Source organism: Dermacentor silvarum, chromosome 3 (assembly GCF_013339745.2).
Source record: "Dermacentor silvarum isolate Dsil-2018 chromosome 3, BIME_Dsil_1.4, whole genome shotgun sequence".
Classification (NCBI taxonomy): domain Eukaryota; kingdom Metazoa; phylum Arthropoda; class Arachnida; order Ixodida; family Ixodidae; genus Dermacentor; species Dermacentor silvarum.
Genome location: NC_051156.1, coordinates 7,822,884 through 7,847,351, shown reverse-complemented (window position 1 = coordinate 7,847,351; position 24,468 = coordinate 7,822,884). Strand labels below are relative to the sequence as shown.

General features: G+C 50.0%; 2 protein-coding genes across 2 annotated transcripts in view; one reads left to right on the top strand and one right to left on the bottom strand.

The window, feature by feature from the left end:
* The window catches only part of LOC119445296 (proline dehydrogenase 1, mitochondrial-like), a 114,955-nt gene that overhangs the window by 61,936 nt on the left and 28,551 nt on the right, over nucleotides 1-24,468 (bottom strand).
* Nucleotides 417-23,242, top strand: LOC119445295 (carbohydrate sulfotransferase 11). The gene is made up of 2 exons (XM_037709609.2): nucleotides 417-897; nucleotides 20,625-23,242. The coding sequence occupies exon 2, from the start codon at nucleotides 20,951-20,953 to the stop codon at nucleotides 21,938-21,940; it is 990 nt and encodes a 329-aa protein (XP_037565537.1). The 5' UTR covers nucleotides 417-897; nucleotides 20,625-20,950; the 3' UTR covers nucleotides 21,941-23,242.

The window sequence follows — 24,468 nt, the reverse complement described above, 5'->3', positions numbered from 1 at the left end:
CGATGCTATACGTACTTAACCATGCTTTGATCGTGTTCAAAATGTACAATGCAGACCTCAGAATCCAACGGTCCATGACGCGGGTACCAGAAGCTGAAGAGTGCATGGGCCCGGGACACCAGCTAGAGAAGCCATGGAATGCGCCCACGATGAACCTATCTCGGACCTCGACGGAGACGGTTCGCAGTATAGGATTTCACGTCCGTATACCAAGTTCGATCTAAATAAGTCACTAAGCTTGGAACAAGAAGCGTGCAAAAACCTATTGCCAGAGACGCAATATAACGCAGCACAGTCCGATGGAAGCGTGACTAGGTTACATAACTAAATGAGGGGGAGGACAAACACTGAAACAACATACGTGAAAAATAAAAAAATATTTAATTCGAGTACTGCCAAAAAGTAAACATTCCGTGTCAAAAAAAGTTTGTTTATTAAAACAACAAGTTCATCTTTGTTTCTTTTTTTTTTTTTTTTTTGAATTTACAATGATCATATAGTTGGTTCTTGTGACTCCTACCGACCAGCGCTTCTGGTGCAAGAGATAGCCAGCCCGTGCAAACCTTTGTACAGCTATTATATTATGTCATGCGGAATTGAGTTGCTCCCTTGAACGCATTGGATTCGTCCAAGATTTTTTTTTTTTTCTTTTCTTCGTGTTCGTTTGAGTGTGGCGTGCGCTTCCCTTCAAATTTTGCCCGAGCGAGCGCACCACGGCATTTACTGGAGAAAGGTGCGAGTGTGCAGACCGTTTGCGATCGTGCACGTTCACGCGCGCGCTGTCTCGTCGTGACGATAATGCGGAGAAGTACGCGTTAAGACACGTCGCGCTCTGTTGGTTGCACTCTCCGTAACACAGGATATACGTATATGAGCGCCCTGCAGGCAGCAAAATTGGTAGGTCGAAATGTTTGCTAAAGTGGTGCACGCGACGCGGTCTTGTCTGATTACTGTTTGATATGAATACATGCATGGCGCCACGCATGCTTGTGAGAACTTCAAAGATATGTAAAAAGGTTCCGCTTATGTTGATAATATACGTTGTGACTGTGCGCTGGCCATAGTACTTTTCGTCCATAGAAACATTGTGTCTTGTTTGGTCGCGTATATCGGGTGCAGAATTCCAGCCGAATAAAAGTGAAGTTGCTTCTGTAACCTCTCTGGCACGCTCATTCGTCCCCATCCTATTTCCTCACGTTCTTAAAAGGAAAGTACAGAAGCAACTACCGTCAATAACAGCCTAATTACGACACTAGGCCATTCCTATAATTTAATGAAACGCTGGCGCGTCAGCCGAGGCGAGTCACAAGCTCAGGGAAGAACGAATAACTGCTGGCGTAGCGGTCGAAACGCCGGGCGATAAATAAATTCAATCATTCGCGCCACGCAGCATTATTAGATCTCGACGCCAGTTCTATTTCCGAGTGTGATGGCATAATTTATTTATTTATTTATTTATTTATTTATTTATTTATTTATTTATTTATTTATTTATTTATTTATTTATTTATTTATTTATTTATTTATTTATTTATTTATTTATTTATTTATTTATTTTATATCAGTTGTCCTCGCGACACATTATAGATGGCGACAGTTGCAACACGCCGCCACTTTTTAGGCATGTACTATACGTGGGCTCTCATGGATGCTTCGCTGCCGTGCAGTTGACATGCATACCTTGCGTATACTCCGCACTGCGTCAGCGACTGCTCCACAGCGAAACGCAGCGACGGAATACGTGGAGTCATCCGGAGCAGCTGCGCACAGCCGCGCTTCGAGCCGTGGAGTAATTAATTGCCGACAAAAGCGGGCGTCGGTCGCTTGTTCCTCAGCTGCCAGCAAAACAATCGCGACGTCACGTGGCCATGCGCATACGCTGCCATCAATTATCGTCGACGTCACAACCATCACCTCCCGCGTGGCATCCACGCTGGCGCGTTGACATGCATCTCGGCCTCCCTGCCTCTTGTTGGCTCTGTGGCCAGATAGCACCCGTGGCACGCTAAAATTAACCGAGCGGCGACACGTAGACGTGCAACAATGCTGCTATACTGTAACGAGCGTGCGAAACAACGAATGCGCAGTCCAGTTGCGCAATTTATTCTCGGGTGACACGCGCGATTTGCGGCAAAACACGACAGAGATATGGCGGCTCAATGATTTGTTTTATATTTGATTAGTTCTATATTGTGCTTCAATGCATAAAACAGTGTTTTCCTCAAAAAATTAACTGGAACGCCCATGCATTTCGTTGGACCCTTTGAAAATTAATATCTCGAAACTGGTTCAGTCCAGAGGAATTCGCTCCAAGTGGATACGCCTTGCGAACTCAGCGGCTATAATTCGTAGATTGAAAGATGTGCCGTGAAATAATTAATTAAAACGTGAATTAGCGTAATTATGTTAATTATTCAATTAGGCGTTTTGATTTCTCGTGTAAGTAATGGCCACCTCATCGAGCAGTTTAGATCAAGGATTATAACTGCGCTATCTGCCACAAGCAATTTTTTAAAATTTGGTGCAGCTAAAATGAAACACCCTGTATATATACTGTATTTCATGTATATAAGTTAATATACCAGTAAAACACATTGTGGGGCTAGTTGGTGCATAGCTTTCAAAAGATGAAGCGCCAACAGTGACAGCACATTAGGAAGGAACAAATACAGGACAGCGCCTGTCCTGTATTTGTTCCTTCCTAATGTGCTGTCACTGTTGGCGCTTCATCTTTTGAAAGTTAATATACACTTGCTGATTTGTCGCGGCGGTTATGATACAATAAAACGCTTATTTTAACGCGATAGCATTGAAGGCCCCGTGTCGCACAAAATCCGGCGTCGGCGTTGGCGCCGGCGTCTGCGGCCGAAAAAACATCCCGAACCACTCCGACCACGCAGGCCCTCCGCGTGGCGCAGAGGCGTTAGCGAACTAATCAAATTTCTCAAAGTAAAATACCTGAGAAAAATCGTGAGGTACGACTTAACCACAACCTACAGACGTGATAGCGTCGTATTGTAATTTGAATGTACGAGAAAAAACAATTCTCTTACGCGGAAACTCAAATACAAGCCCCTTTTCCAGCAATTCTATCATTCATAGCGGCGCACGCCGGTTTGTTCCTTGCAAAAACACCATCCAGATGGCGCTCGCGTCCTCGGCAGCCTACGGCAGCCGCGCGCGGAGGCAAAGTTGGAGAAAAAAAAAAGCCGCAGTTGCCGGGAGGCCTGCCAAGCATTCAGGGATCTCTGAGTGCTATCGCGTTCCACTCTTAAAGACGAAGCTTAAGTATCCTTCAAATTTCCTTGCTTCTAAATTTTAGCCGCAATCGAAGAGATTAATTTTCGTAGTTGTAGCTTTCAAAATTATGACACTTTTGAATGCTCGTATTTGACGTCTCCTTCGTAGAAAAAGCTTATTTAAATAATAAATATCGCGGAAAGAAATGGAAACCGGCAATCCAAGTACGTTGGATATCCAGTGTATGACGACATCACGATAAAACAGTTTCAAGTGCACGAGACCCTCTAGACAAAATGTGAAAAGAAACCAACGCTGACACGAAAGAAAAATGCGTCCAAGTGTATAGTGGAGTTGAGAGAATCCATGCAACAACGCCGATTCATGCTTACCTTGTACTACGTCATTCACACAAGCTACATTATGCCGAATGTCGCATGAATAGGAGCGCCAGTTACGAGATCTGTCACGAACGTTCATGCAGTACGTTAAAAAAAATCTAACTTCCCAAACTTTTGGATACGTAAATATGGTCGCATTCAAAATACCCATTAGACACCAATACGCTGCTTCCATATTTCTTCATCCACTGCTGGAAGCACCCTTGGAAGTCCTATTCTATTAAGCGCTCCAGCAGCGATGTCGTTTTCTTTTGAACTGTCCTCACATGCCCGATCAAACGCCGAACCCGGGAGCACAGGTTGCCCTTCAGGAACCACTACAAAAAAGATAGAAAAAAAAAAAGAAACATCGCACTGGGCTAAATGCAGAGAGTGGGGAAAGTTATTCTAGCCACAGTGATGGAACTGCGTGCCAAAAGTTCGCGCAATATCGAATGCAGAGTGCGCAGGAGTATTATCGTTGAAGCAGAATCCCGCGTCCTTTCGATATAAATTTGGTCGCATGCGGCGCACACGATCTTTCAAACGCTTCACGGCCTCCACGTCGAATGCCGCATTGACAGTTTAACCTTCACGTACAAATCGCGGCGCACAATTCCACAGCAGAGGAATTGTGCGCCACCGTCCTTATACGTCATATTTTTTCAGCCGAGCCACAGGACGTCAAGTACCGTATACAAGGCAAGAAAAGCACTCAGTAAATTTTTTAGTGGTCAGCTGACGCTTGAAAAAAAAAAAATGGTGTCGGTTGTTTTCAAAGTAGGAGAACACAACAGGTTTTAATGCACGGAATTCGCAGAGCTAGTGTACCGGCGGAAGCTCTGAAGACAGCTGTTTAATACATAATTGCAAGAACCTTTAGCGGATGCGGATTTTAAATAACGAGACTGAGTGCGATATACGCGTCGACATCACCAATAGCGATGTGGCAGTGGAAAGCGCGAGTGACTCGAGGGAAGAAGGAACGAGGCCAACGGCGCGTGGTGACTCCGAGCCGACAGGCTCGGGAAAGAATTCACAAACAGGGTTTCGCACATGCAGGTGTTCGCCGGGAAATGACGGAGTCAAGGACTGTCAAGGCCACGTGGAGGCATTTTTTTTTGAACGACGCCACACGCGCGGAGGAATTTAAAGATCCCCAGCGTTATTTGGAGAATACACGTTGTCTCGAAGCGATTGTCTCGCCAAATACCACCAGAGAGCGCTCGCAGCGCGTGCGCTCTGCCGGGCTTCGCGCTGTCGATCCCGTCCCTTCACAGCGTCGGTCGAAGCTCCCTTCCTCAAGTACGCAGGCTGAGGAACAATACTCGTCGCGCCGTCGTCGAGCTACGTCAACCCCGTTTGACTGGAAGCCCATTCGAACGAGCGCGTGCGCAAGCCGATCGCATCGATCACACTTGACGCCATTTCGTGTCTTCTTGGGGACTTTGTACGCCCGTATTTGTTTCTCCCGCTTCACAATTGAAAATTTGATCCTAAGCCCCCGAAGCGAGCGTAGGGACTCCAGCAATGCTTCGTTGCGTCAAGACACGGCGATATGATCTTACGGACGTCGTTCTTATACGAAGCAGCCGAAACAGCAAAATTGGGTACCGAGTGCTCGAGCACCCTTTCTGAATAAAAGTTGTTGGGCTAGTTGTTACGTGCTTCATACAAAATTAAAGACACAAAGCACCAAGGAAAAAGACAGCTGAACGGAAAGACAACCAATTGTTGTCAAAGTGTTTTGCGTCTTTTTTTTTTTTTTCTTTTTTTTTTTGTATGAAGCACCCTTTCTGAAAAGGAATTATTTCAGAAAACGACATAGCGTACGCGTGGAATCTTCGTCTTTAAAAATAACATAAAAACGTAATTTGCTCAAGTTGGCGCTTGGTGCCTGCCCAGGCACTGGCTCAAGTCCCTGCCCTCTATTACGCTCGAGAGCTCTTAAATGATAGCGTCGTCGTAAAACTCCAGCACAGAGACTGTGGTGCTGGCGTCGGTTCGGCAGTGCTGCGTTCGCAGCATGCGGAAGATCTATGATATATAGAGCAATTTAACTATAGTGGAGTGATGACAACGTTCACGAAATGTCCAGTACAGCCAGCGCGTCTTGCCCGAGAGCGATGGCACGGTAGCTGTGATGCTTAGGTAACAAAGAGGTCACCGCGACGGCCAAATGTAAAAAGAGCGTGCGCGTGGCAATCGCGTCCTTTATGGTTCGCTATTGAATTTTTTTTTATTTTCCCCCATACTACATTCCCGTGCGCTACTCTGACGGGACTGCTGAAGAAACAGCATTAACTCTATCAGGAGCACCAATGCTCAACACCGCATTATCACATAGAGCGATGTGGAAAGTTGGGCTAGTTGGTGATTAATCATCATACCGTATTGGTGTAGCAGCGCACTGACAAGGACAAAGTGGAGAGACACAAGAATACACGACACTCACATAGAGCGAGATTGGGAATCTACCAATTTAAAATCATTGTTTCATTAGTAAAGTAAAAAAAAAATACAGCGAAAACAAGATTCCCTTCTCGACATGGTCGCTTAGCAACCGTTCAGTTAATATCCGGCGTTACATGCACCGTTATCAGGAATAGCTGATCGACTGGTTATTAGCAAAGCATTGCTGGCTGCAGTCATGCTAAGCTGCAACCCTCCGCATTGATTTTTTTTTTTTTACTTCCTACAGGCGTACATCAATCGTATAGTACGCGCCAGCGCTCGTGAAAATTTTCGAATGATCAATATCAAAAGCTACTCGGTTCGCAATTGATAAGTTCCTTATTCGCAGGCGCCTAGCTTTTGCTTATATGCGAAACAGGAAAATGAAAATGAAAGAACGGACAAAATGCTAGCGGTGGGATTCGAACACCCAATTTCCATAAGTTGCTCATTCGGACAACGCCGATTCGGATGAAAGCAGTGTCAGCATAACGAAATACTGTCGTTTTACTAGCCAACGTCATTCACTACCGGAAAAATTCCAGGCGCTCCAAAGGAGTGCTAAACACGTTCTAAAAACTGAAGATTTTGAAAGCGATGTCAAAATGTCGAAGGAGATGATTATCAAAATTTTAAAAAGGGTTTCTAAACGTTTTAAGAAGAAGCAGTGCACCTTATTTATTTATTTATTTATTTATTTATTTATTTATTTATTTATTTATTTATTTATTTATTTATTTATTTATTTATTTATTTATTTATTTATTTATTTATTTATTTATTTATTTATTTATTTATTACATGTTCCGCCTACACAGCTGGATTTCTGTAGGAGGCGGACATTACCAGCATGATAAAACGCAATGTCGGCAGGCAGATAGTTATAAGATTCTCTAATTAAACTCTGAAATATTGAGTATAATGAGGCACATTCTGTAATTGCGAAATTGAAGCCGGGCAGCAGTGAATTGTCACATCTGCTCAGCAGAAATCATAAGAATAGCCAAAACTTTCCAGCTACCCGTCCTTAAAATAGTGCTACAAACTACATTGGCGTTCCAGCTAACTTTCCCAAAAGCGACCCTTCGGTTGTTCGGGACGATGTTAAACACCAGTGCGTTTGTTAGAAGCTCTTGGGGACAGATATCTCGATAGAAAGTTGCGCTACCATTGCCTGTGTCACGTGTGTTGTTTTCTGTAATGGTGGTTTTAACTTTTGCCGTTTCAGTTCGCACTGTCATAATGTCAGCTGTCCGGATAATCGGACACGCGTAGGAACGATTCAACGTGTGCTCATCTCTCCCTCCCTCTCTCTTCCTCTCCCTCTCGATTTCTCTTAGGTCGAGCGCTTCACAGGCACAGGTAGGAATCTTTCATTTCTTTGCATCCACTACAAGAGACGCGCCTTATAATGAACTAGGGCAGTAGTCGTTGCGGTGGGAAAATGCGGATGCGGAGATAAGATGAAGGATGTTCAAAATGCCTAGGAACTAAGTAGCCATCATTTGCGCCGGTGCCCTGGCATCGCTCGGCACAAATGTCGCGCCACATGAGAGAACGATCGAGCGACCCAAGTCTGCGATGCTGGTCACTCAGCTATTAGCGCAACTAAACGGGGACGGCGTGTACACAGACCGGCCGGTGTAAGCAATGCGCCCGTGGCAAGGTGAACGAGCACAGAAAACCAATCGGCTCGGAAGCCATTAGTTGGAGCGTGTACAGAGCAAGGCGCGCTGCTTCAATGCAGACTCGGTCCGCGAACGCCATAAGGCAGCAGTGCACTAACTCACTGGCAGATCTAGAGAGAAAGCAGCCAGCGAAAGTGGCGTCGTCATTCGTCTCTTAATTTCATGTCGCTCTGAGGCCACGCAAAGCTAAAGCGCAAAGCCTCCGGTAAAGATAATTAAAACTCGCCTGTCTGATAATGCGTGTAATCCGCCAATCTACATTATCTTACTCCATGGGCGCCATCCACTCCCTCACCTCCAAGAAAGAAAGCGCTCGTATCACCTTCACTTTCACCGAACCGCATTCTGTGCATCGAGCGTGTTTTGCTGACAAATTTTAAGGAGCTTTCCAGAGAGTCGCTCTCGTCCGCTGTGACCTCCGTGGGGAGACGGATTTCTGCTGCAAAATAATTAATTCTGGATAATGCCGACAAAGAGGAAAGTTGCGCAATAGGCGAGCGTCGCATCGGACTTGTTTTGCAGCTGAAGGCTGAACTTGCCAAAATAGTGAACGCGCTGAATGCTAATGAGTGGAACGAAAGACGCATCTTTTTTTCAGCTTATGTTCCTTGAATACTGGCTGGGCACTTTCCATCAGCGCAGACAAAAACAGAAGCAACAACAAGGACTCGACATGGGACACTCCATGGTTAAACACCAAGGGCATTTAGTGATTATTTTTATCGCCGTTCACTCTCCATTCGCAACTTTCGCCTCCCGAGCCGTCTTTTGAAAAGTTCGCGTCGCAAGCGCCTCACTTCAAGGTGCAACCCAAGGTTACTCGGAATGACATGCAAGACATCGCGTATAGGCATGGAGCATAATCTTATCATCTTGCCCAATTCTTCAGGGCTCCAAGTAAACACATGTCACGCGGCTGAGAGCTGCGCTGGACGTCAATCCTGCCATGCAGTTTTACTGCACAGTGACTCTTATTCGGGGCTAAGCGTTAGATAAGCTCCCCGTCCTTAACAGCGCACGCATAAGCGCATCCCGCAGCGCTCTCGTCTACTATAAGTGGGGTAACGATGCACTCCGTTATCCGTCAGTTCCCGGAAGATCCACATGGTTAGATACATGTTTCTGTGCATGCTCAACCACACGGGCCCCACTATTCTCTCGCTTCTGGATTTTCATTACTTCGCGTAGTTCGAGCTTATCAGTTTATCTACGAGTTTATGAGGAAGCCCTATAGGCAGACACACCTAAGTGGTGCCTTATCGCGCCCTGTTCGTCGCGTAATTCACCGCTGCACGGCCTTCGCCTTTGCTGAGCTGGCTCGTTTCGCTGCGTAGAAAACAGAGCAGTCTCGAACCAGCGGCACCACGTCTGCAGTGGAAGCACGCCGTATGGCAGCCAACCGATCTCACGTTCTATAGCAAAAAGTGGTGGAGGTTGTACAAAGGAAACATGCACTGCGCAGCAAGTAAGTGTGGTCAGCAATGTCCAAAGCTTGTATAATATAAGGATTCTATTCCAATTAACACTTCCCCCCTTTTCGCGCTTCGACAGTGGTTCGAACAGCGCTCCACAGCCACGTTATCAGAGGGGTCGGCCGGTCGAGAACAATGAATGATAAGAAACGAATGGATTGTAGCGATAGTAATCTTTACATTATATTGAACCTGTACTGGACGTAATCACATAACGTACGAAAAAAATTTGAGGAGCCATTCCACTCTGTGAAGGTGGATGACCAGCGAAGCTGTAGCACATCACACAGGGTTCATCATCGTCAGCCTATATTTATGACCACTGCAGGACGAAGGCCTCTCCCTGTGATCTCCAATTGCCCCTGTCTCACACAGGGTTCTGGTTTTGGTTCTAACAGCGAAGCTGTTTAAGCCGGAAGTTGATCCCTAGATTGTGTGCCAGAAATGTGGGCCGATCCTAGTGTGCAGGAAGGGTCCAAGCGCTCGAGGACTGAGTGTGCGCCGCAAAACATCCGTCTGTCGATGACGTCACCATGCGTCGCCTAGCAACGCTACGCCCCAGCTGCGCCGACCGCGCCGAGCCTCGCCACAGCTGCGTGAGTCGTGACGTCATCGCGCGCGCGGCATCGCTTCGCCTTAGCTTTCCATCAACAACATGACATCAACGCGCCGTGCGGAGTGGTTGCCGCGGCTGCGCACACACGGAGCTAAGCCATGACGTCAACGCGCCGACCCAGGGGATATACAGCTCCACGTCGCCGCCGCGGCGACCCAAAAGCCCCGCCGTCTCCGAGCCGAGCACATCGCCGCGAAGATGGGGCGGCCGAAGAAGAGCGTCACTCCCGAAGAAGAGGAAGCGCAGCGCGAAGTAAGCCGCCGTGCCGCTACTCGAGAGCGAGTGAGACGACTTCGGTCCGATCCCAAGTATCGCGCCACCGAGGCGGTGGCGAAACGTCGGCGATTCGCAGAAGATCCGGAGTTGCGAGCCCGCGAAACCGAGCAAAGGCGTTTGAGCGTCCAGATACTTTAATGACCGAGTGTTCGTTGCTCCTTGGGCTGTCGATGATTCCGGGGTGATCTTGCGCAAAACGCCGAGTCTCGAAGCATAACCTCGCAAAAACTTGGCCGAACCAAGGTAAAGCTAGGTGAGGTCGCCAGCTTCGCTGTTTGCCCAGTCTTCGCACCACTAGTGTGAAGCTGTCCCCAATTTTTTTAATGTATGCGTGCGCCAGCACTCAGACCTTAGGGTTGTTCCTGGGCACGTTAAATAAGCATGATTGATTGATTCATTATTATTACGGGCGGAGCGCTTGAAGCGTGCAGTTTACCTCCGCCGCAGTTCGGCCTGGTGTTGTAATACCTCCGGGATCGGCCCACATTTTTGCCCATGGACACGGCAAATGTATTGGGGATAGAAGTAAACAGCTTCGCTTTAAAAATATTGACAGCCACGACAACCATCAGCAGAGATAAAAAAGCAACTACTACGACCAGGACAATGAGAACTACACAAATATATACGACACACACAGCGCAGCTAAGTGCGTAATCGACCGTATAAATAGCAGTAAACATTCGCTCACTAATAAAATTAACAAGCGCGGTATCGCGCGCGCACAGGCAACATGGAGATCTCACTCAATGACCGCGATCACTCCATCCACAACGCTGGCGTGATGAAGAACGCCGGCAGCGGGGAGCGAGGGCTATAGGAGCGAACGCCTCGACTGCATCTCGCTTCAACTCAACTCCGCAACTTGAAATTGCGCGACCTCCAACACTAGGCGTGCGGGAAGACAAGGTACATGAAGCCACCAGCCATCTCGGCTCGCCCTTAGCTCTTGGACCCGTAGCAGATTACCTCAAAGATACTGCGCGCGGGCGTACGAGCTCAGCCGCCCCGACAGCCATGCGCAGTCACGGCCGGGCCAGAGGCGGCGACGCGTGCTCTCCTCCCCCTACAGCGCGCGTTTGATCACGTGACCGCAAACACTGGGCGCACTGGAAGGCAGCGCGCATCAAGCGACCATACTCTGCTCAACCTCGCAAGCTCTCCGTCGCACACAGCGTATACGGCGCACGCGATAGGATCTTATCGCACTTGGACTGTATACCGAACGCCACGGCGACAGGAGAAATTTTCCCAGATTGTCCGTACAATTGCTAACGCAATAAAAAGTTATATGTGTGCATGCGCTGTTTCCTGTCGTGTTTTGAGCAGTTGGCCTATTGACATAAACTCCTTAATGTTGTGGGGGTTTTACGTCTCGAGATTTCACCCTGGGCAATCCCGAGACAATCTCGAGACGTTGCACAGCAGGGTTCCATATTATGCTTGACCCCCCTGGAGTTCTTGAACATGCCCTGTAGCACGGTACACGAGCATATACTTGCCTTTCGCACCCATCGAAATTCTGCCGCTGGGAATTGAACCCGCGACCTCGTGCTCTGCAGTGCAACGTCATAACCACTGAGCCACAGTGGCGGGTACACGGCATACAAGTTCCAGGCAATGGCTAAGACGCCTAAATTGCAAGATCATTGTAACTCTTGACTCGTAGTCTTTTGATGTCTGTGTGAATAGCTTCCTTCTATCGCTTTCCTATTCCATGTTAATAAACAGTTAACCCCTTGCAATCAGCGTCACAGCCTTAACTACTGTAATGCGATTTCGCGACATCCACAACATCTTCAAGTTTCGCTCACCGAAATCGAGGCGAATATCAACTATTACCCGTCAAGGGGCCAGGCGAGAACACACAATCTCTCCAGTGTTATTCCCTGCAGGCTTAGAAGAAGTATTCAAGCTCTTAGACTGGGAAGGCTTAGGAGTGAGGATCAACGGCGAATATCTCAGCAACCTTCGTTTCTTTCTTTCTTTATTGATGTATTTAGGACAATATAAGAATTGTCCTAGGGGGCACGTACAGCTCAGATGACATTGCAGATGACATTGCGGATGACATTTGCAGATGACATTTGCAGATGACATTGTCCTGTTCAGCAACAATAGGGACGAATTGCAACAAATGATTGAGGACCTTAACCGAGAAAGTGTAAGAGTGGGGTTGAAGATTAATATGCAGAAGACAAAGGTAATGGTATAATGCCTGGCAAGCTAGGGAACAAGAATTCAGGATCGCCCGTCAGCCTCTGAGTCTGTGATGATCACGATTATTGGAGTTTATTGGCGCAAGGGCCAGATGTGGCCAAAGAGCGCCAATGCTATTCTAGAGTCTGTAAAGGAGTACGTTTATCCAGGTCAATTACTCACAGGGGACCCTGATCATGAGAAGGAAATATACAGAAGAATAAAAATAGGTTGGAATGCATACGGTAGGCATTACCAAATCCTGACTGGGAGCTTACCACTGTCATTGAAAGGAAAAGTGTACAATCATTGCATTCTACCAGTGATAACATATGGGGCAGAAACTTAGAAGATTATAACAGAGAAGCTCGAGAACAAATTAAGGACCGCACAAAGAGCGATGGAACGAAAAATCTTAGGACTAACGTTAAGAGACAGGAGGAGATCGAGCGGTGCGAATCAGAGAGCAAACGGGGATAGCCAATATTCTTATTGACATTAAGAGAAAAAAAATGGAGCGTGACAGGCCATGTAATGCGTACGATGGATAACCAGTGGACCATTTAGAATTACAGAAGGCATACCAAGAGAAGGGAAGCGCAGTCCATGTCGGCAGAAAACTAGGTGGGGCGTTGAAATTAAAAATGTGCCGGCGCAAGTTGAAATTGGCTAGCGCAAGATCGTCCTGCAGTGGACATGAAAATAAGCTAACAACGATGATAATGATTGCTCCTAGAAGAAAGAAAAGATGGAATTTGCAAGAAGCGAGATTCGTCGAGAAGCGATTTGCAAACATCAAAGAGCAAGCGAAAAAAAAAAGAAATGTATATGAAGGCATTTGTGCGCGGAGTGTCTAATGAAGGCCATGGTGAGGACAAGCAAACGGTTTGTCAGCGGGCGCTGTATTAATAATGGTGTACAAGAGCTTGACAGCCGAGTGCAATCGGCCCACCGGCGAGAACTGAATTGCAGGTAAAGAGGCTGGAAAGGTTAGGTTGATGAAGGATCACTGTTGTAAAGCACGGAACATATTGCTTTTGCAACCCCCCCCCCCCCCCCACACACACACACACATACACGTAAACAATGCACGTAACCCATTTATACGGAACATTAACGAAAAAGCGAGATAAAAGAAGTCGCGATTTTGCGGTGTAAATGAGGCAAACATGCAGCTCCAAGCGAGAAGCATGGCCAAAGCACCCGTTGAAAGAGATTCAATCCCGGGAGGTCTTCCCCGAGCTCTGCGCCTAACAGCCTTGAGGTAAGGCTCGAACTGCAACTGCGAGCGCCTTGCGTGCCTTGGGTGCCGACAGTGTTTCCTCCCTTTTCGTCAGTCGAATATCGCAAAAGGTGGACCGGCACGCGTACCGCGCATGCCGATCGCCACCACACGTTACCCGTCGCGGCGAGCAAGCTATAGGTCATTGCGTGTGTGTACAAATACAAGACGGCGACCGGGCATAGTCAAGGCGTTTGTAAGATGGCTGTTTGCCAGCGCATATCTCCAGAACGAACGTGCTCAGCATTAGTTTGAACCAGCTGTTACGGGAAACCCGCGGCACGAATTAATGAGTTTCGGGCGAGAACCGAGGTTGAGGAAGTCGTGCGTAAGCGAAAAGTGAAATACGCGCGGCATCATTTATACGCAGCCTCAAACGTTTCTTCTGACAAGCCGCATCAAACAAAACGAAGCGAAATACGCGCATCATCCGCTCGCAAGGGTATATTGCGCTTCGAATGAAGCCGTCGAGCAAAAATGGCACTGACGGAAGGATGCCACACATACACCAGTGAGCAAAAGTTTCAAACCACACGCTAAGCAAAAAAAAAAAAAAAAAAGGCTAAATTTATTGGTAATTCAGACGCACCAACCGAAATAGGCGAGTGCGCTAGTAAGTTCGCCAAGTTTGAGTTGCAGTAGTCGATTTCAAGTTATAAACATTCACAGGCGGAGAAGAACGTGGGCTCTATATTGCGGCATCCCTGGTCCATATATACCGGTGCTCAAGGGAGTATATACTGGAGCATCCAATAGCCGTTTGTTCGTTCATTTGCTCAATGGTGTCAAAGCAGATATTGCACTGAGCCTCCCGCTCATCTAAAACGCCCAGCCCATAGTTTCCACGTGCTTCATTTGCAGTTTTCCCATACGCCACGCAATGCTTATATAAATCAGACAGCTTTCCAACCTCTATAGTCCTCATTGCACTGGACATTTCAATTGCACTGGACAGCTGTAAGTTGCCAAACGTAATTAAAAGAAATAGCCAAACCTTGTCACGTGCCTCGCGATACCTGATACTTGTATTCGCGTAACGCTATGCGTTTCCCTATGATCGCGCGTTTGTAGTCCTTTGAATCTTCACGTTTTGCCATGTTCCCTCTTTCATCCTCACTCCTGACCACCTTTACAACTCCGTGTATCTGTGGGGTGACTCATCACTTCGCTTTACCGTATACAAATACGTGTAAACGGGCGGACGGACACCACAAACGTATATTTTTGAGCTTTTTACTGTAGCAGTAAAACGGCACCCCCACGGAAGGGGCGAAATTAATACTGGTGCATACAGCTCAGACTTCTACACGCCGGCCGCAACCTTAATTCAACTGGTCAGTTATTGTCGACTGATTTCTCTTAACCGTTCCAAAGCAAAACGGAAGCTATGCAAGACGCAGTAGCAGCGGTATAGGCTCTGGATTAATTTCGACCATCCATGGCGTTCTCCTTAACGCGCTAAGCAGAAGCGTAACTCGAGAAGGTGCGCGAGTTCAAGCAGAGTGCCTCGATACGGAGCCTATACACCGGTTACGCTCGGAAGCCAAGTTGTTGTTCATTGCGTACTCAGTTCCATCTTGAGGTTACGAGAGCCCCGGCTGGAGGCGCATATCGCGAGGGAACGCATGCACGTCACTGACCCCGTGACCGCGGTCCGTAAAAGGAGAGGCGGCGCTCACGTCAGCGCGCACGCAGCACCAAGTGTGGGTGGCCACGGAAAAATAAACAGCCACGAGACCCGAACGGGCGGGGAAGCCCCAGCTCTTCGTCGGAGGGGCTCGTGTTGACGCAAGAGCCGTCTCTCCTGCTACCTTCAAAGGCGGTGAACGCTCTTCCGTCCGAAGGGGCGGAGGAGCGGTGGTGGTGTTTATTACGGCTCGCGCTGCTGCGTTATCATAAACAGGAACTATACCTTAAGGACCACTAGTTTACGTCTAATAGTGTCCTATAGTCGGATTTTCATCTCTGTTCTCCCTGCTTTGGTTCACCAACGGTCCGCCGCCTAACCTCCTACGCCGTGATGGCTGCTAACTTGCATGAGCAGTTGGGTATCATGATCGTGTTCGCGATGCCGCACGTCGCGGTCGTTGCAGCGCCGTCATTCGAGCTCCGTCATCTGACTCGTGATTCTCGCGTACTATTCCTGCGTTCGAGCCAGGTGGCGCGCGTATAAGAAGATCCAGGAACATCGACACAGGGTGGTGGTTTCCTCCGTAGTACGCATTCAAAGGTGAGTTTCCAACGAGCGTTGATTTCCGAACGCTGACAGCAACGCGCCGCCGCCTCCTCGTTCCTTCACAGCCCTTCTCGTACGATAACGCAGGCATCGAGGCCTGCTCTGACCTGCTGCAGACGGAGTATACGACGCCGCTGGGCCGATCTCAACCGCGGCAGCGCCATCACATCGACTCGGATCAATGACTACATATGAGCGCCAACAGGTTCCTGACGCTCGCAAAGATGCTCTTGGAAGACGCCGAGAAGCGCGTCAACTCGGACTTTGGGTTCCTCAGGGACATACGCACAACTGTTCGCAATGATCGGGCAGCTGAGTGGGCAGAGCAAAGCCCACGCTCTTTCTGACCCTCACTGTGTCCGGGCTACTCGAGCGCCTGCTCGAACTCAACGAGACTCAAGCAACCGGTCGAGGCGCGCCGCCGCAGGGTTTACGCCATGTAGCTGGGGCTACCTGCAAAATGATTCGCATAACTTCGAATGTGACGTCACGCCCTTCCAGGGCGTCGTCACGGGCGAAGGGCCAGAGATACGAATGTACTATCGCGATGGAAAGAAACGCGAACAGCGGAGCGCGTGGCCGAAGCATAACTGAAGGTATAGTGCGTGCCATCCAGTCATCACCATTGACATCCGGTTTGACCGCGCTGCGCGATGATGCTCCCCCTATATTGCGATATTTTTGTTTCTGTTAGTACAGTTTGCGCTCTCACCATTACTGCGCCGTCACCTTTTCTCGTTTTCAAATAAAAGATAAGTAGAATAGAAACAAAAATATCGCAGTATAGGTGGTACATCATCGCACAGCGCAATCAAACCGGAAATGCGCGCCTGTCAATGGTGATGACTGGACGGCGCGCACTATAGCTTCAGTTATGCTTCGGCCACGCGCTCCGCTGTTCGCGTTTCTTTCCATCGCGATAGTACCATTCGGAATGGATATAGAGCCGGGCATTTCAAGACATAAACCGCAGATCTGCAAGCACATGACACAATCCTGGTGAGCACAGCTATATGTGCTAAAGACTCCGATCAAAGTCGAGGTGCAATACAAGGTCTGCGGGGATTGGTTGATCGAGTTATGCTGATTAGCGTTTCAAGTCAACGCTGGGGCTCCAGCTCAATTTTGACCAGCCGTGTTTCTTTATTAACGTGCACGTAAATCTAAATGCACGAGCGTACTCGCATTCCGGCCTCATCGGAGTGCTAACGGAAATCGATCCCGCGACCTCAGCAGTAGATCGACAATGCCACTGATTCACCGCGGCGGATGGCACAGAAGAAAATCGACGCGAGACGGAGCGTTCCGCAAGTGCCCGGCTGAAGAGGGCAGCCGCGCAGAGGCAATGTCAGAACGAGCGAAAACTACGTCTTATCGCAGAAATACGAATGAAGGCCTGCAAGGAGTCTCGCTAAGTGTTGTTGTCACTGAAGTCATCGTTAAAGAGAAAAGGAAGTGCACGCAGGCAAGATTTTCTTACGTGTTTCTTATAACGTTCGCTATTCGCCCAGATATGCACGGAACAGCCCTAATGGCGCGCGCAATAGACGCTTATTTTGGGCACGCACTGCTTTTCGTCACGGTGCGTGCCACCTGTGGTGAGCGCAGGAGAGCTAGCAGTTGCAGCCCAGGTGCACTATAATACACCTTGAGCGAAGGAGAACAACGCGGAGCTACGGTAACCATACGTGTACACGTGAACAAGCATCCACGCGCGATAGGCTCTCATCGAACATCGGTTGACTGGGCCCCAGTCATTCCAGTCGGAGGGCAACTGAGATCCGGGGAGCGACACTTTCTCTGCGGCGCTTTCCGCGCCGACCCTGACACGAGGCGCTAAGTGGAGGCGACAACGACCCGCCGGAACGCGGTGTCGTCAGTGTCGTCACGGCCGCCCGTCTGGAAGCGGCTGCGAGAACAAATCGAGCTCCAACGGCGGCTGGCGCGCAACGCGTGATCCATTTCTGACGCCCAACTGCGCCGCCAACAAGGTTCGGAGACTGCGGCGCACCCTTTCGACGGATCGCTTAATTCACCGCCGCGGATCGGGTTTCAATGCACACAGCGCGAGCAGTACCACGGGTTTCGACCTGCAACGACGGCTGTGGTCAGCGCCTGTTCCCTCGCTCGTTATGCACAGCGCAGGCAGTGCGGCGGTGAAGAAGAGGACGTTTGGTTCGGTGCCAAGCTCGACTAGGGGGTGGGGCGAGGGGCCATAGACTCTCCTCGAGCCCGTCCGCGCTCCCGTTCTCGCAACCGCACCCACTGTCCAGACGCGGCTGCTCGTTTCCATCAACGCCCCGGCGCAAGAGATGATAGTAGGCGCCTCTCGCACGAACGATGCAATCGGCAGCTGCATCGCGCCCTCAATTCCTGCGCTCGCCTTCGAGTCCAAACTGAGTAGAAACAAACTCGGCCGAGGCTGCGATAGACTTGCTCGTATATATGTCGTATGTCGAGCATTCTACGGAGCGCAGCCGAAACACGCAGAAGGAACGGGGCACACACGCGCACGCCGCCAACCTCATAACAACGACTTATTTCTGGGAAACAGCGACATACTTCGACGGTGGACTGGCAGTGACACAAGAAACGCATTCCTTCACGCGTTTGTGCGAGGTCATATCTATGACGCTTTTGTTTTTACAATTATTTTACGTGATTTTTCTTTTCTCGTTTGGCATGCGGACGTGTTGTGTGACGTAGAAGTGCTGCTTCTTGAGCTAGTGGGTAATTCGTATACATGCGCACTATGTAGAGGGTGTCCCAGCTAACGTCATCTTCTGGGACACACAGTGTATATCCACGAACACGTGAGTTGCAAAGTGCGGAATTCCCGCATGTAACTGTGTGCCCCCCTTCTGATTGTCATTTAGCGCGCCCCCTGCACGGCGTGACATATTTAACGGGCTTCTAAGTATTTAATCACCGCTGTTTCCCCAAAAAATTAAACGGTGTTGCAAGTTGACGCTATGTTTGTATCCCACTCCCATATGTCTCCTCCTGTGTACGTGGATCCGGTTGCACTATAACACTGAGGCGTTTAAGTGAGAAAACAGCAAACAAGCGACTTGATCTCGACGAAAGTTCTGCGAGAAAACGACACAACGACGCCACGAAAGTATCCCCGAGTACAAAATAAGCGGAACAATGTGTGGATTCTCGACGTGTATACCGTGCTTGGTTACACTGAGCCGCTTCCGTACGCTAGTTCTAAAGCTTCTTCTGCTGAGGCATATTACTTATAATGGTGTTAGAACATGTCAGCGTCGCGTTTCCATTCTATATATTAGTAATAATCGTTACCTGCTGTCTCAGCTGCACGCACGTCGGCCAATCGGTGCCACTCATGAGTACAGGCGGCACAGAGGCGCGGTGACTAGCGAGAACAAGTGAGCCCATGCATGCAGTGCAGCAAGTGGTGAAGCAGATGGCTCACAAAGCACATCAATATTTTCCTCGGGATTTCTAAGAAGTTGTCACGCCTGGAAAAATGAACGGCCGTAATACCGCAAATGCAAGATTTTCTCACAAAGTAATCTAAATAGTGAACTGGCTACTCCTTATAACAGATTTGCCGATGTCTGCTACCACCGGTAATAATGCGTTGTCAAAAAAATAATAATAAGGAAATGAACAGACATAAAGGACACATCATTGCACTGTCTTCAAAATTGGGTTATATTCGTAGGAGACGGATACAGGAGAGACTTTTGCCTCTCCGTGGGCATTTCCCAAACGAAAATGATGAATTTAAGAAAATGAGAGGGCCGCTAATACTTGTTGCAACTCTTGTTATGTCACTTCCTTTATAGGTTCTCTAAGTGGGCATATATATGTACTACAATGTGTATCTTTATTTTCACAGAAAAATAAAGAAAAAGTACGACACTGTGCGATACGAGGCAATGTACAGAAATTAAAGGAATGCAATTAGCCTGCCCAAGAAGAGGAGGAGAAAGAGTTCAATCCCCAGATATGAAACTAAATAAAGCACGCTTGGGACGCCCCGTACCACGACCGCTGGATATGCACCTATATATTCTTGAAAATGAAGTGAACGCCAACTCAAAGTGCACGCTGGGAGCTTTCTTAGCAGCAAAGGAGTACGGCGACAAAATAGCGCCGCCATTGTGGATGACAGTGATCGATTTACAACGTGGTTGACACTTTCCGGAAAGGGTTAAGCGGCCGCTTGAAGCGGGGCGAGTCAAGGCCGTCTATAAAAGGCGGCGCCGACTGTGCGATGAGCTGGTTTGCCGAAAGAGGACGAGTGCTGTCCGATATTTAAATGCGGCGAACTGGAAAGCTCGTCTCATGGAAAGTGGAACGAGGTAACGACGGCCAATCGAAATTGCTTGTTGGCCCACGGGCACTTATGTGTGCCCGTGGCGCACTGCACAGTCGCAAAGATGAAGCGAAGTGACCGGATAGGACATCAATTAACTGCTCGTGACCTTGCCGCGGAATGTTATACCGCAATAACTGACACTATAGATTAAATGGCGAAACGGGAGCCGAGTTTTACACACGCCGCAGTGCCTGTCCTTCCTTCCTTTTTTGTTAGCGACTAAAGTGTCAGAACATTAGCATTCGAGTGTTAATGCGAGCAGAGACCGATCGGCGAAGCACGGTACATATCCAAACCCAAGTGCGCTCTCGACTTCGCTCTGGCACCGCGAATTACCCAGTAGCCCATTCGGGGCAAAAATCTCTGCGAGGTCGCCGGGGCTTCGGGATCATTAATCGGGGCGTTCGTATCTTTCCGCGCTATCTCGCAGAACGAAAATGAGCAGATTGCGGATCCCCGCGGACAGCGGAGTTCGGCGAAACGGGAGGCGGGCCCGTGTCGGTCGACCACGTCTCTCCGAGCAGCCACGGGTGGGGCACCGCGCAAAGGAAGAAGGGCGGACAGATGCTCGCCGGGCGATCCGCCGGGCGATTCTCCTCGCCCGCCCTCTCCCACGAAAAAGTGGCCCCCGCCTAGGGAGAAAGAAGAAGAGGGTGCCGCCGTCTTCTCGGAAGCAGCTGCGGAGAAGGAAGAGGCCTCCTGCCGTCACGATCGCAGGCAGAGCGAGGCCAGACCGTTGAACCGGCAGTGGCGGCCATGCGGGGCCGACGGAGGCTCGCGCCGCCGCCTCTGCTCGGCGCGCTCGCGGTCGGACTGCTGCTGCTCGTGGTCGCGGTGCTGGCCACGCTCCTGCTGTACGGCACGAACGACGCCGCGGTCGGACGGGCCGCCCCGCACCGCGACGAGGACGCGGCCGAGCAGCGACGCCGGCAGCGGCGGCTGCGCGCCGCGTGCCGCGCCCAGGGAGACTCGGCCGCCCTGGAGGACCTGCCGCAGGGCCGCCTCGACCACGTGCTGGTGGACGACGAGCACGCGCTGCTCTACTGCGCCGTGCCCAAGGTGGCCTCAACCAACTGGCGCCGGGTGCTGCTGGCGCTGCGCTCGAGCCGGCCGGACCCCGCGCGCATCCCGGCCAACCGGAGCCACGAGCCGAGCGCCTTCCGCAGCTTGGCGCAGATGTCGCGCCACGAGCAGCGCCGCCGGCTCGCCACCCACCTCAAGTTCGTGTTCGCGCGGCACCCGCTCGAGCGGCTCCTGTCCGCCTACCGGAACAAGTTCGAGCGCGCGTGGAGCGACTACTTCCCGCTGCGCTACGGACGCCACATCGTGCGCCAGCAGCGCGGCGCCAACGCCTCGCGCGAGGCCCTGGACACGGGCCGCGGCGTCACCTTCGACGAGTTCCTGCGCTACGTGGCCTCGCTGGACCCCGGCGACCACGCGGGCGCCTTCAACGAGCACTGGCGGCCGCTCGCCGACCTCTGCTTCCCGTGCCAGCTGCGCTACGACGTGCTCGGCTCGTACGACACCCTGGAGCGCGACTCGCGGCTCGTGCTGCGCCGCGCCGGTCTCGAGGGCCGCGTGGCGTTCCCAAGCCGCCGGCGCACCTACTCGTCCGAGCCGACGGCGGCGCTCATGCAGCGCTACTACGGCAACGTGAGCGAGTCGCTGATGGCCCGGCTGCGACACGTCTACCGCGGGGACATGGCGCTGTTCCGCTACCAGAGGAGCTACCCGCCCTTCGGATGACGTCAGCTGGCACAGACCTCGCCACGCCCGAGAGAGAGACTGCTAATTGCTCCGGAGAAGCCCTGACCGGCGATCATCTGGCGGAAAGGAATGCGCGCGCCTCTCCCACGCTGAGGCCGAAGGTGACCGGCGCATGCGTTGCAGTTCTCTTCGACTACGTCGCGGAAGCAGAACCCCGCGGATTTCGGAAGTCGTTCTCGTCAAATACCGGCTGCTGTGATTCAGCTTAAAATGGCAATGAAGCGACCAACCTATCCACTGCTTCAGTTTAGCCTGCTTAGTATGGCGAGAAGTCTTGACAACTAGCAAGCCAGGTATGAGCTAAGTGCGAAGAAGAGTGCTGTTCAGTAATCGCACCGTTGTGAGACGGTTTAGCGGGACCCGCTGTGTAATCCCGTGTATGCAGTGACTTTATCCCTGCCACGTTTCGACCTATGTGACATTCTGAAGGAAGTGCCCAAGTGAGTGCCCCACGGTGCGCGGTTAATGTGGTGCCGTGCACAAAGTACACGCCACAGTCACAGTGCTCGTCGAAGACGGGACATCGCGCTTGTGCGTCAGACGGTGCCGTTCGGTGCGACATAATCGTGAGTGTCAATATACGCAGCGGCCGGTGGTCGATTTGTGCATTTGGTGGATGCGTGAGTGATTCGCCGCCGTTCCTGGAGACGAGGACGAACGTCCGTGTGGTGAACGGAAAACGACCACGTGGTTTGCTTCGTGGACGACGCTGTGACCATCCCTTTGCACAGACATATTCCCGACCGATCCCTTCCAGACAGCCACGTGACTAATTAAAGCACTCGGCGGAGGCATTTCTTGTCGGCGCTGTCATGTTCTGACCGAAGCCCTTTGCTCCTTGGACGGAAAAGGCTACGACGGAATGCCTTCAGCATCGACAGAGTGACGTCAGCAAATGCCCATCGCTGCACTAATTCCACCGCGTGGCGCCTCACGGCAGGCGCCGCTAAAAATGGCCGATCAGAAATACGGCCGAGCACGGCGAGACAGCAACGTGCAGACCATATATAGCCGCAGACAGGCATCGTCGTGCGCAATGCAGCTGCAGGCACAGCGCATTGCACGATGGCGCTTGGCCAACGGTGACATTATTGTGCTATACACAACGAAGCGAATGGAGCTGACCCGAAAAGAGTTTCATGCTGTACAGCGTATAGAAAGCGAATCGTGGCGCCGGAGCCGTTCAGTCATCACGGAAGTGACGGGTAGTGCACGAGTTTGTCTGCGATTTGGTATGAATTCATTTCAAGCTGCAGCACGTTGCAGTTTCCCTGATTGCCATTCGTTGTTCAATTGAGTCGTGTTCTAGCATCCCAATGTATCCTTCGAGCTGCCATGCGGTTTACGTTCACAACCACGTATAGTATTTGTTTCCCAAGCCATAAAAAGATCGCGACACTTTCAGTATGCCTCTCGCGAACTCTACAGATGATGTTTGCTAGGTAACACCCACAACGCGTAATTATATTATTATTTTGCGTTCTAAACAACCATTCTTCTTTGTAACGTTTCAAACATGCAAAACCCTAGAGTATAAATGAGAAGCTAAGTGAGAGTAATCACCACCGCACTACTTATGCGCAATGACAAATCAGCTTCAAGAACGTTCATATAGTTAGACATGATCGTCGGCAGAAGAAAAAAAAAATGTTCAGGCAAATCCATGGACAGTGAATAATATTCATGCTCGCTAAACAGCCGGGCTAGTGGCAAGCTAAGACATTATAGCATGATGTTTTCCTTTGTAATTTTAGTACGAAACTACGTCAACTCGACCAATTTTGTACAGCCAATGTTCGTGCTTTTAACCCCTCAATTGCGACTGCGGCACTACTCATTAAACCAAAGGGGTCAACCTGACAACTGTTAGGATTATTCTAATTAGTCGTCGCCTCTGTGGAAAGCTTCTACCAAAGACGCGCGTTGCGCTATAACCTGACGCCGTATTGTTCCATTAATTCTTTTCTTAGAAACCTTTGAGATACGTACGTAGTCTCCGGTGTTACGGCTAAAGGCGAAATAATACCTGACAAAGGCCGTACATAGCACCGAAAATAATGCATTCATACTGAGGAGGCCAACCGCAGAAACGAAGCAATCAGGTAGGGTATAAATTGACTACGTCACTGAGATAAGCGCACAAAGCCAGCGGAGCGACGAGGTTCTCGTCAAAACATTGCGCAAGCGCTTTTCGTAAGAGAGGCTTTCGGTCGTAAGCGTAGCTACAGAAGGCACGGGAGGATCAAGTGAGCGAAACGGGTTCAAGCGTCAGCGGACACTCCTTTCTTGATGGTTTTATTACTCTGCGCGTCCTTGACGCTCCGGAGATGCCTGCTTTACCATCCAGCTAGGTCCGCTCACATTCCAGATCGCGTCACGCGATTTATGCAACATGTTCACAAACATAAAAGAAGCCCTGCGGTGGCGGAGATGGTGTTTACAAAGGGAGCAAACGTGTAGTTCTTTTTTTTTTTTTTTTTTTTTTTTTTCTGCGCCGTCTGCCGGTG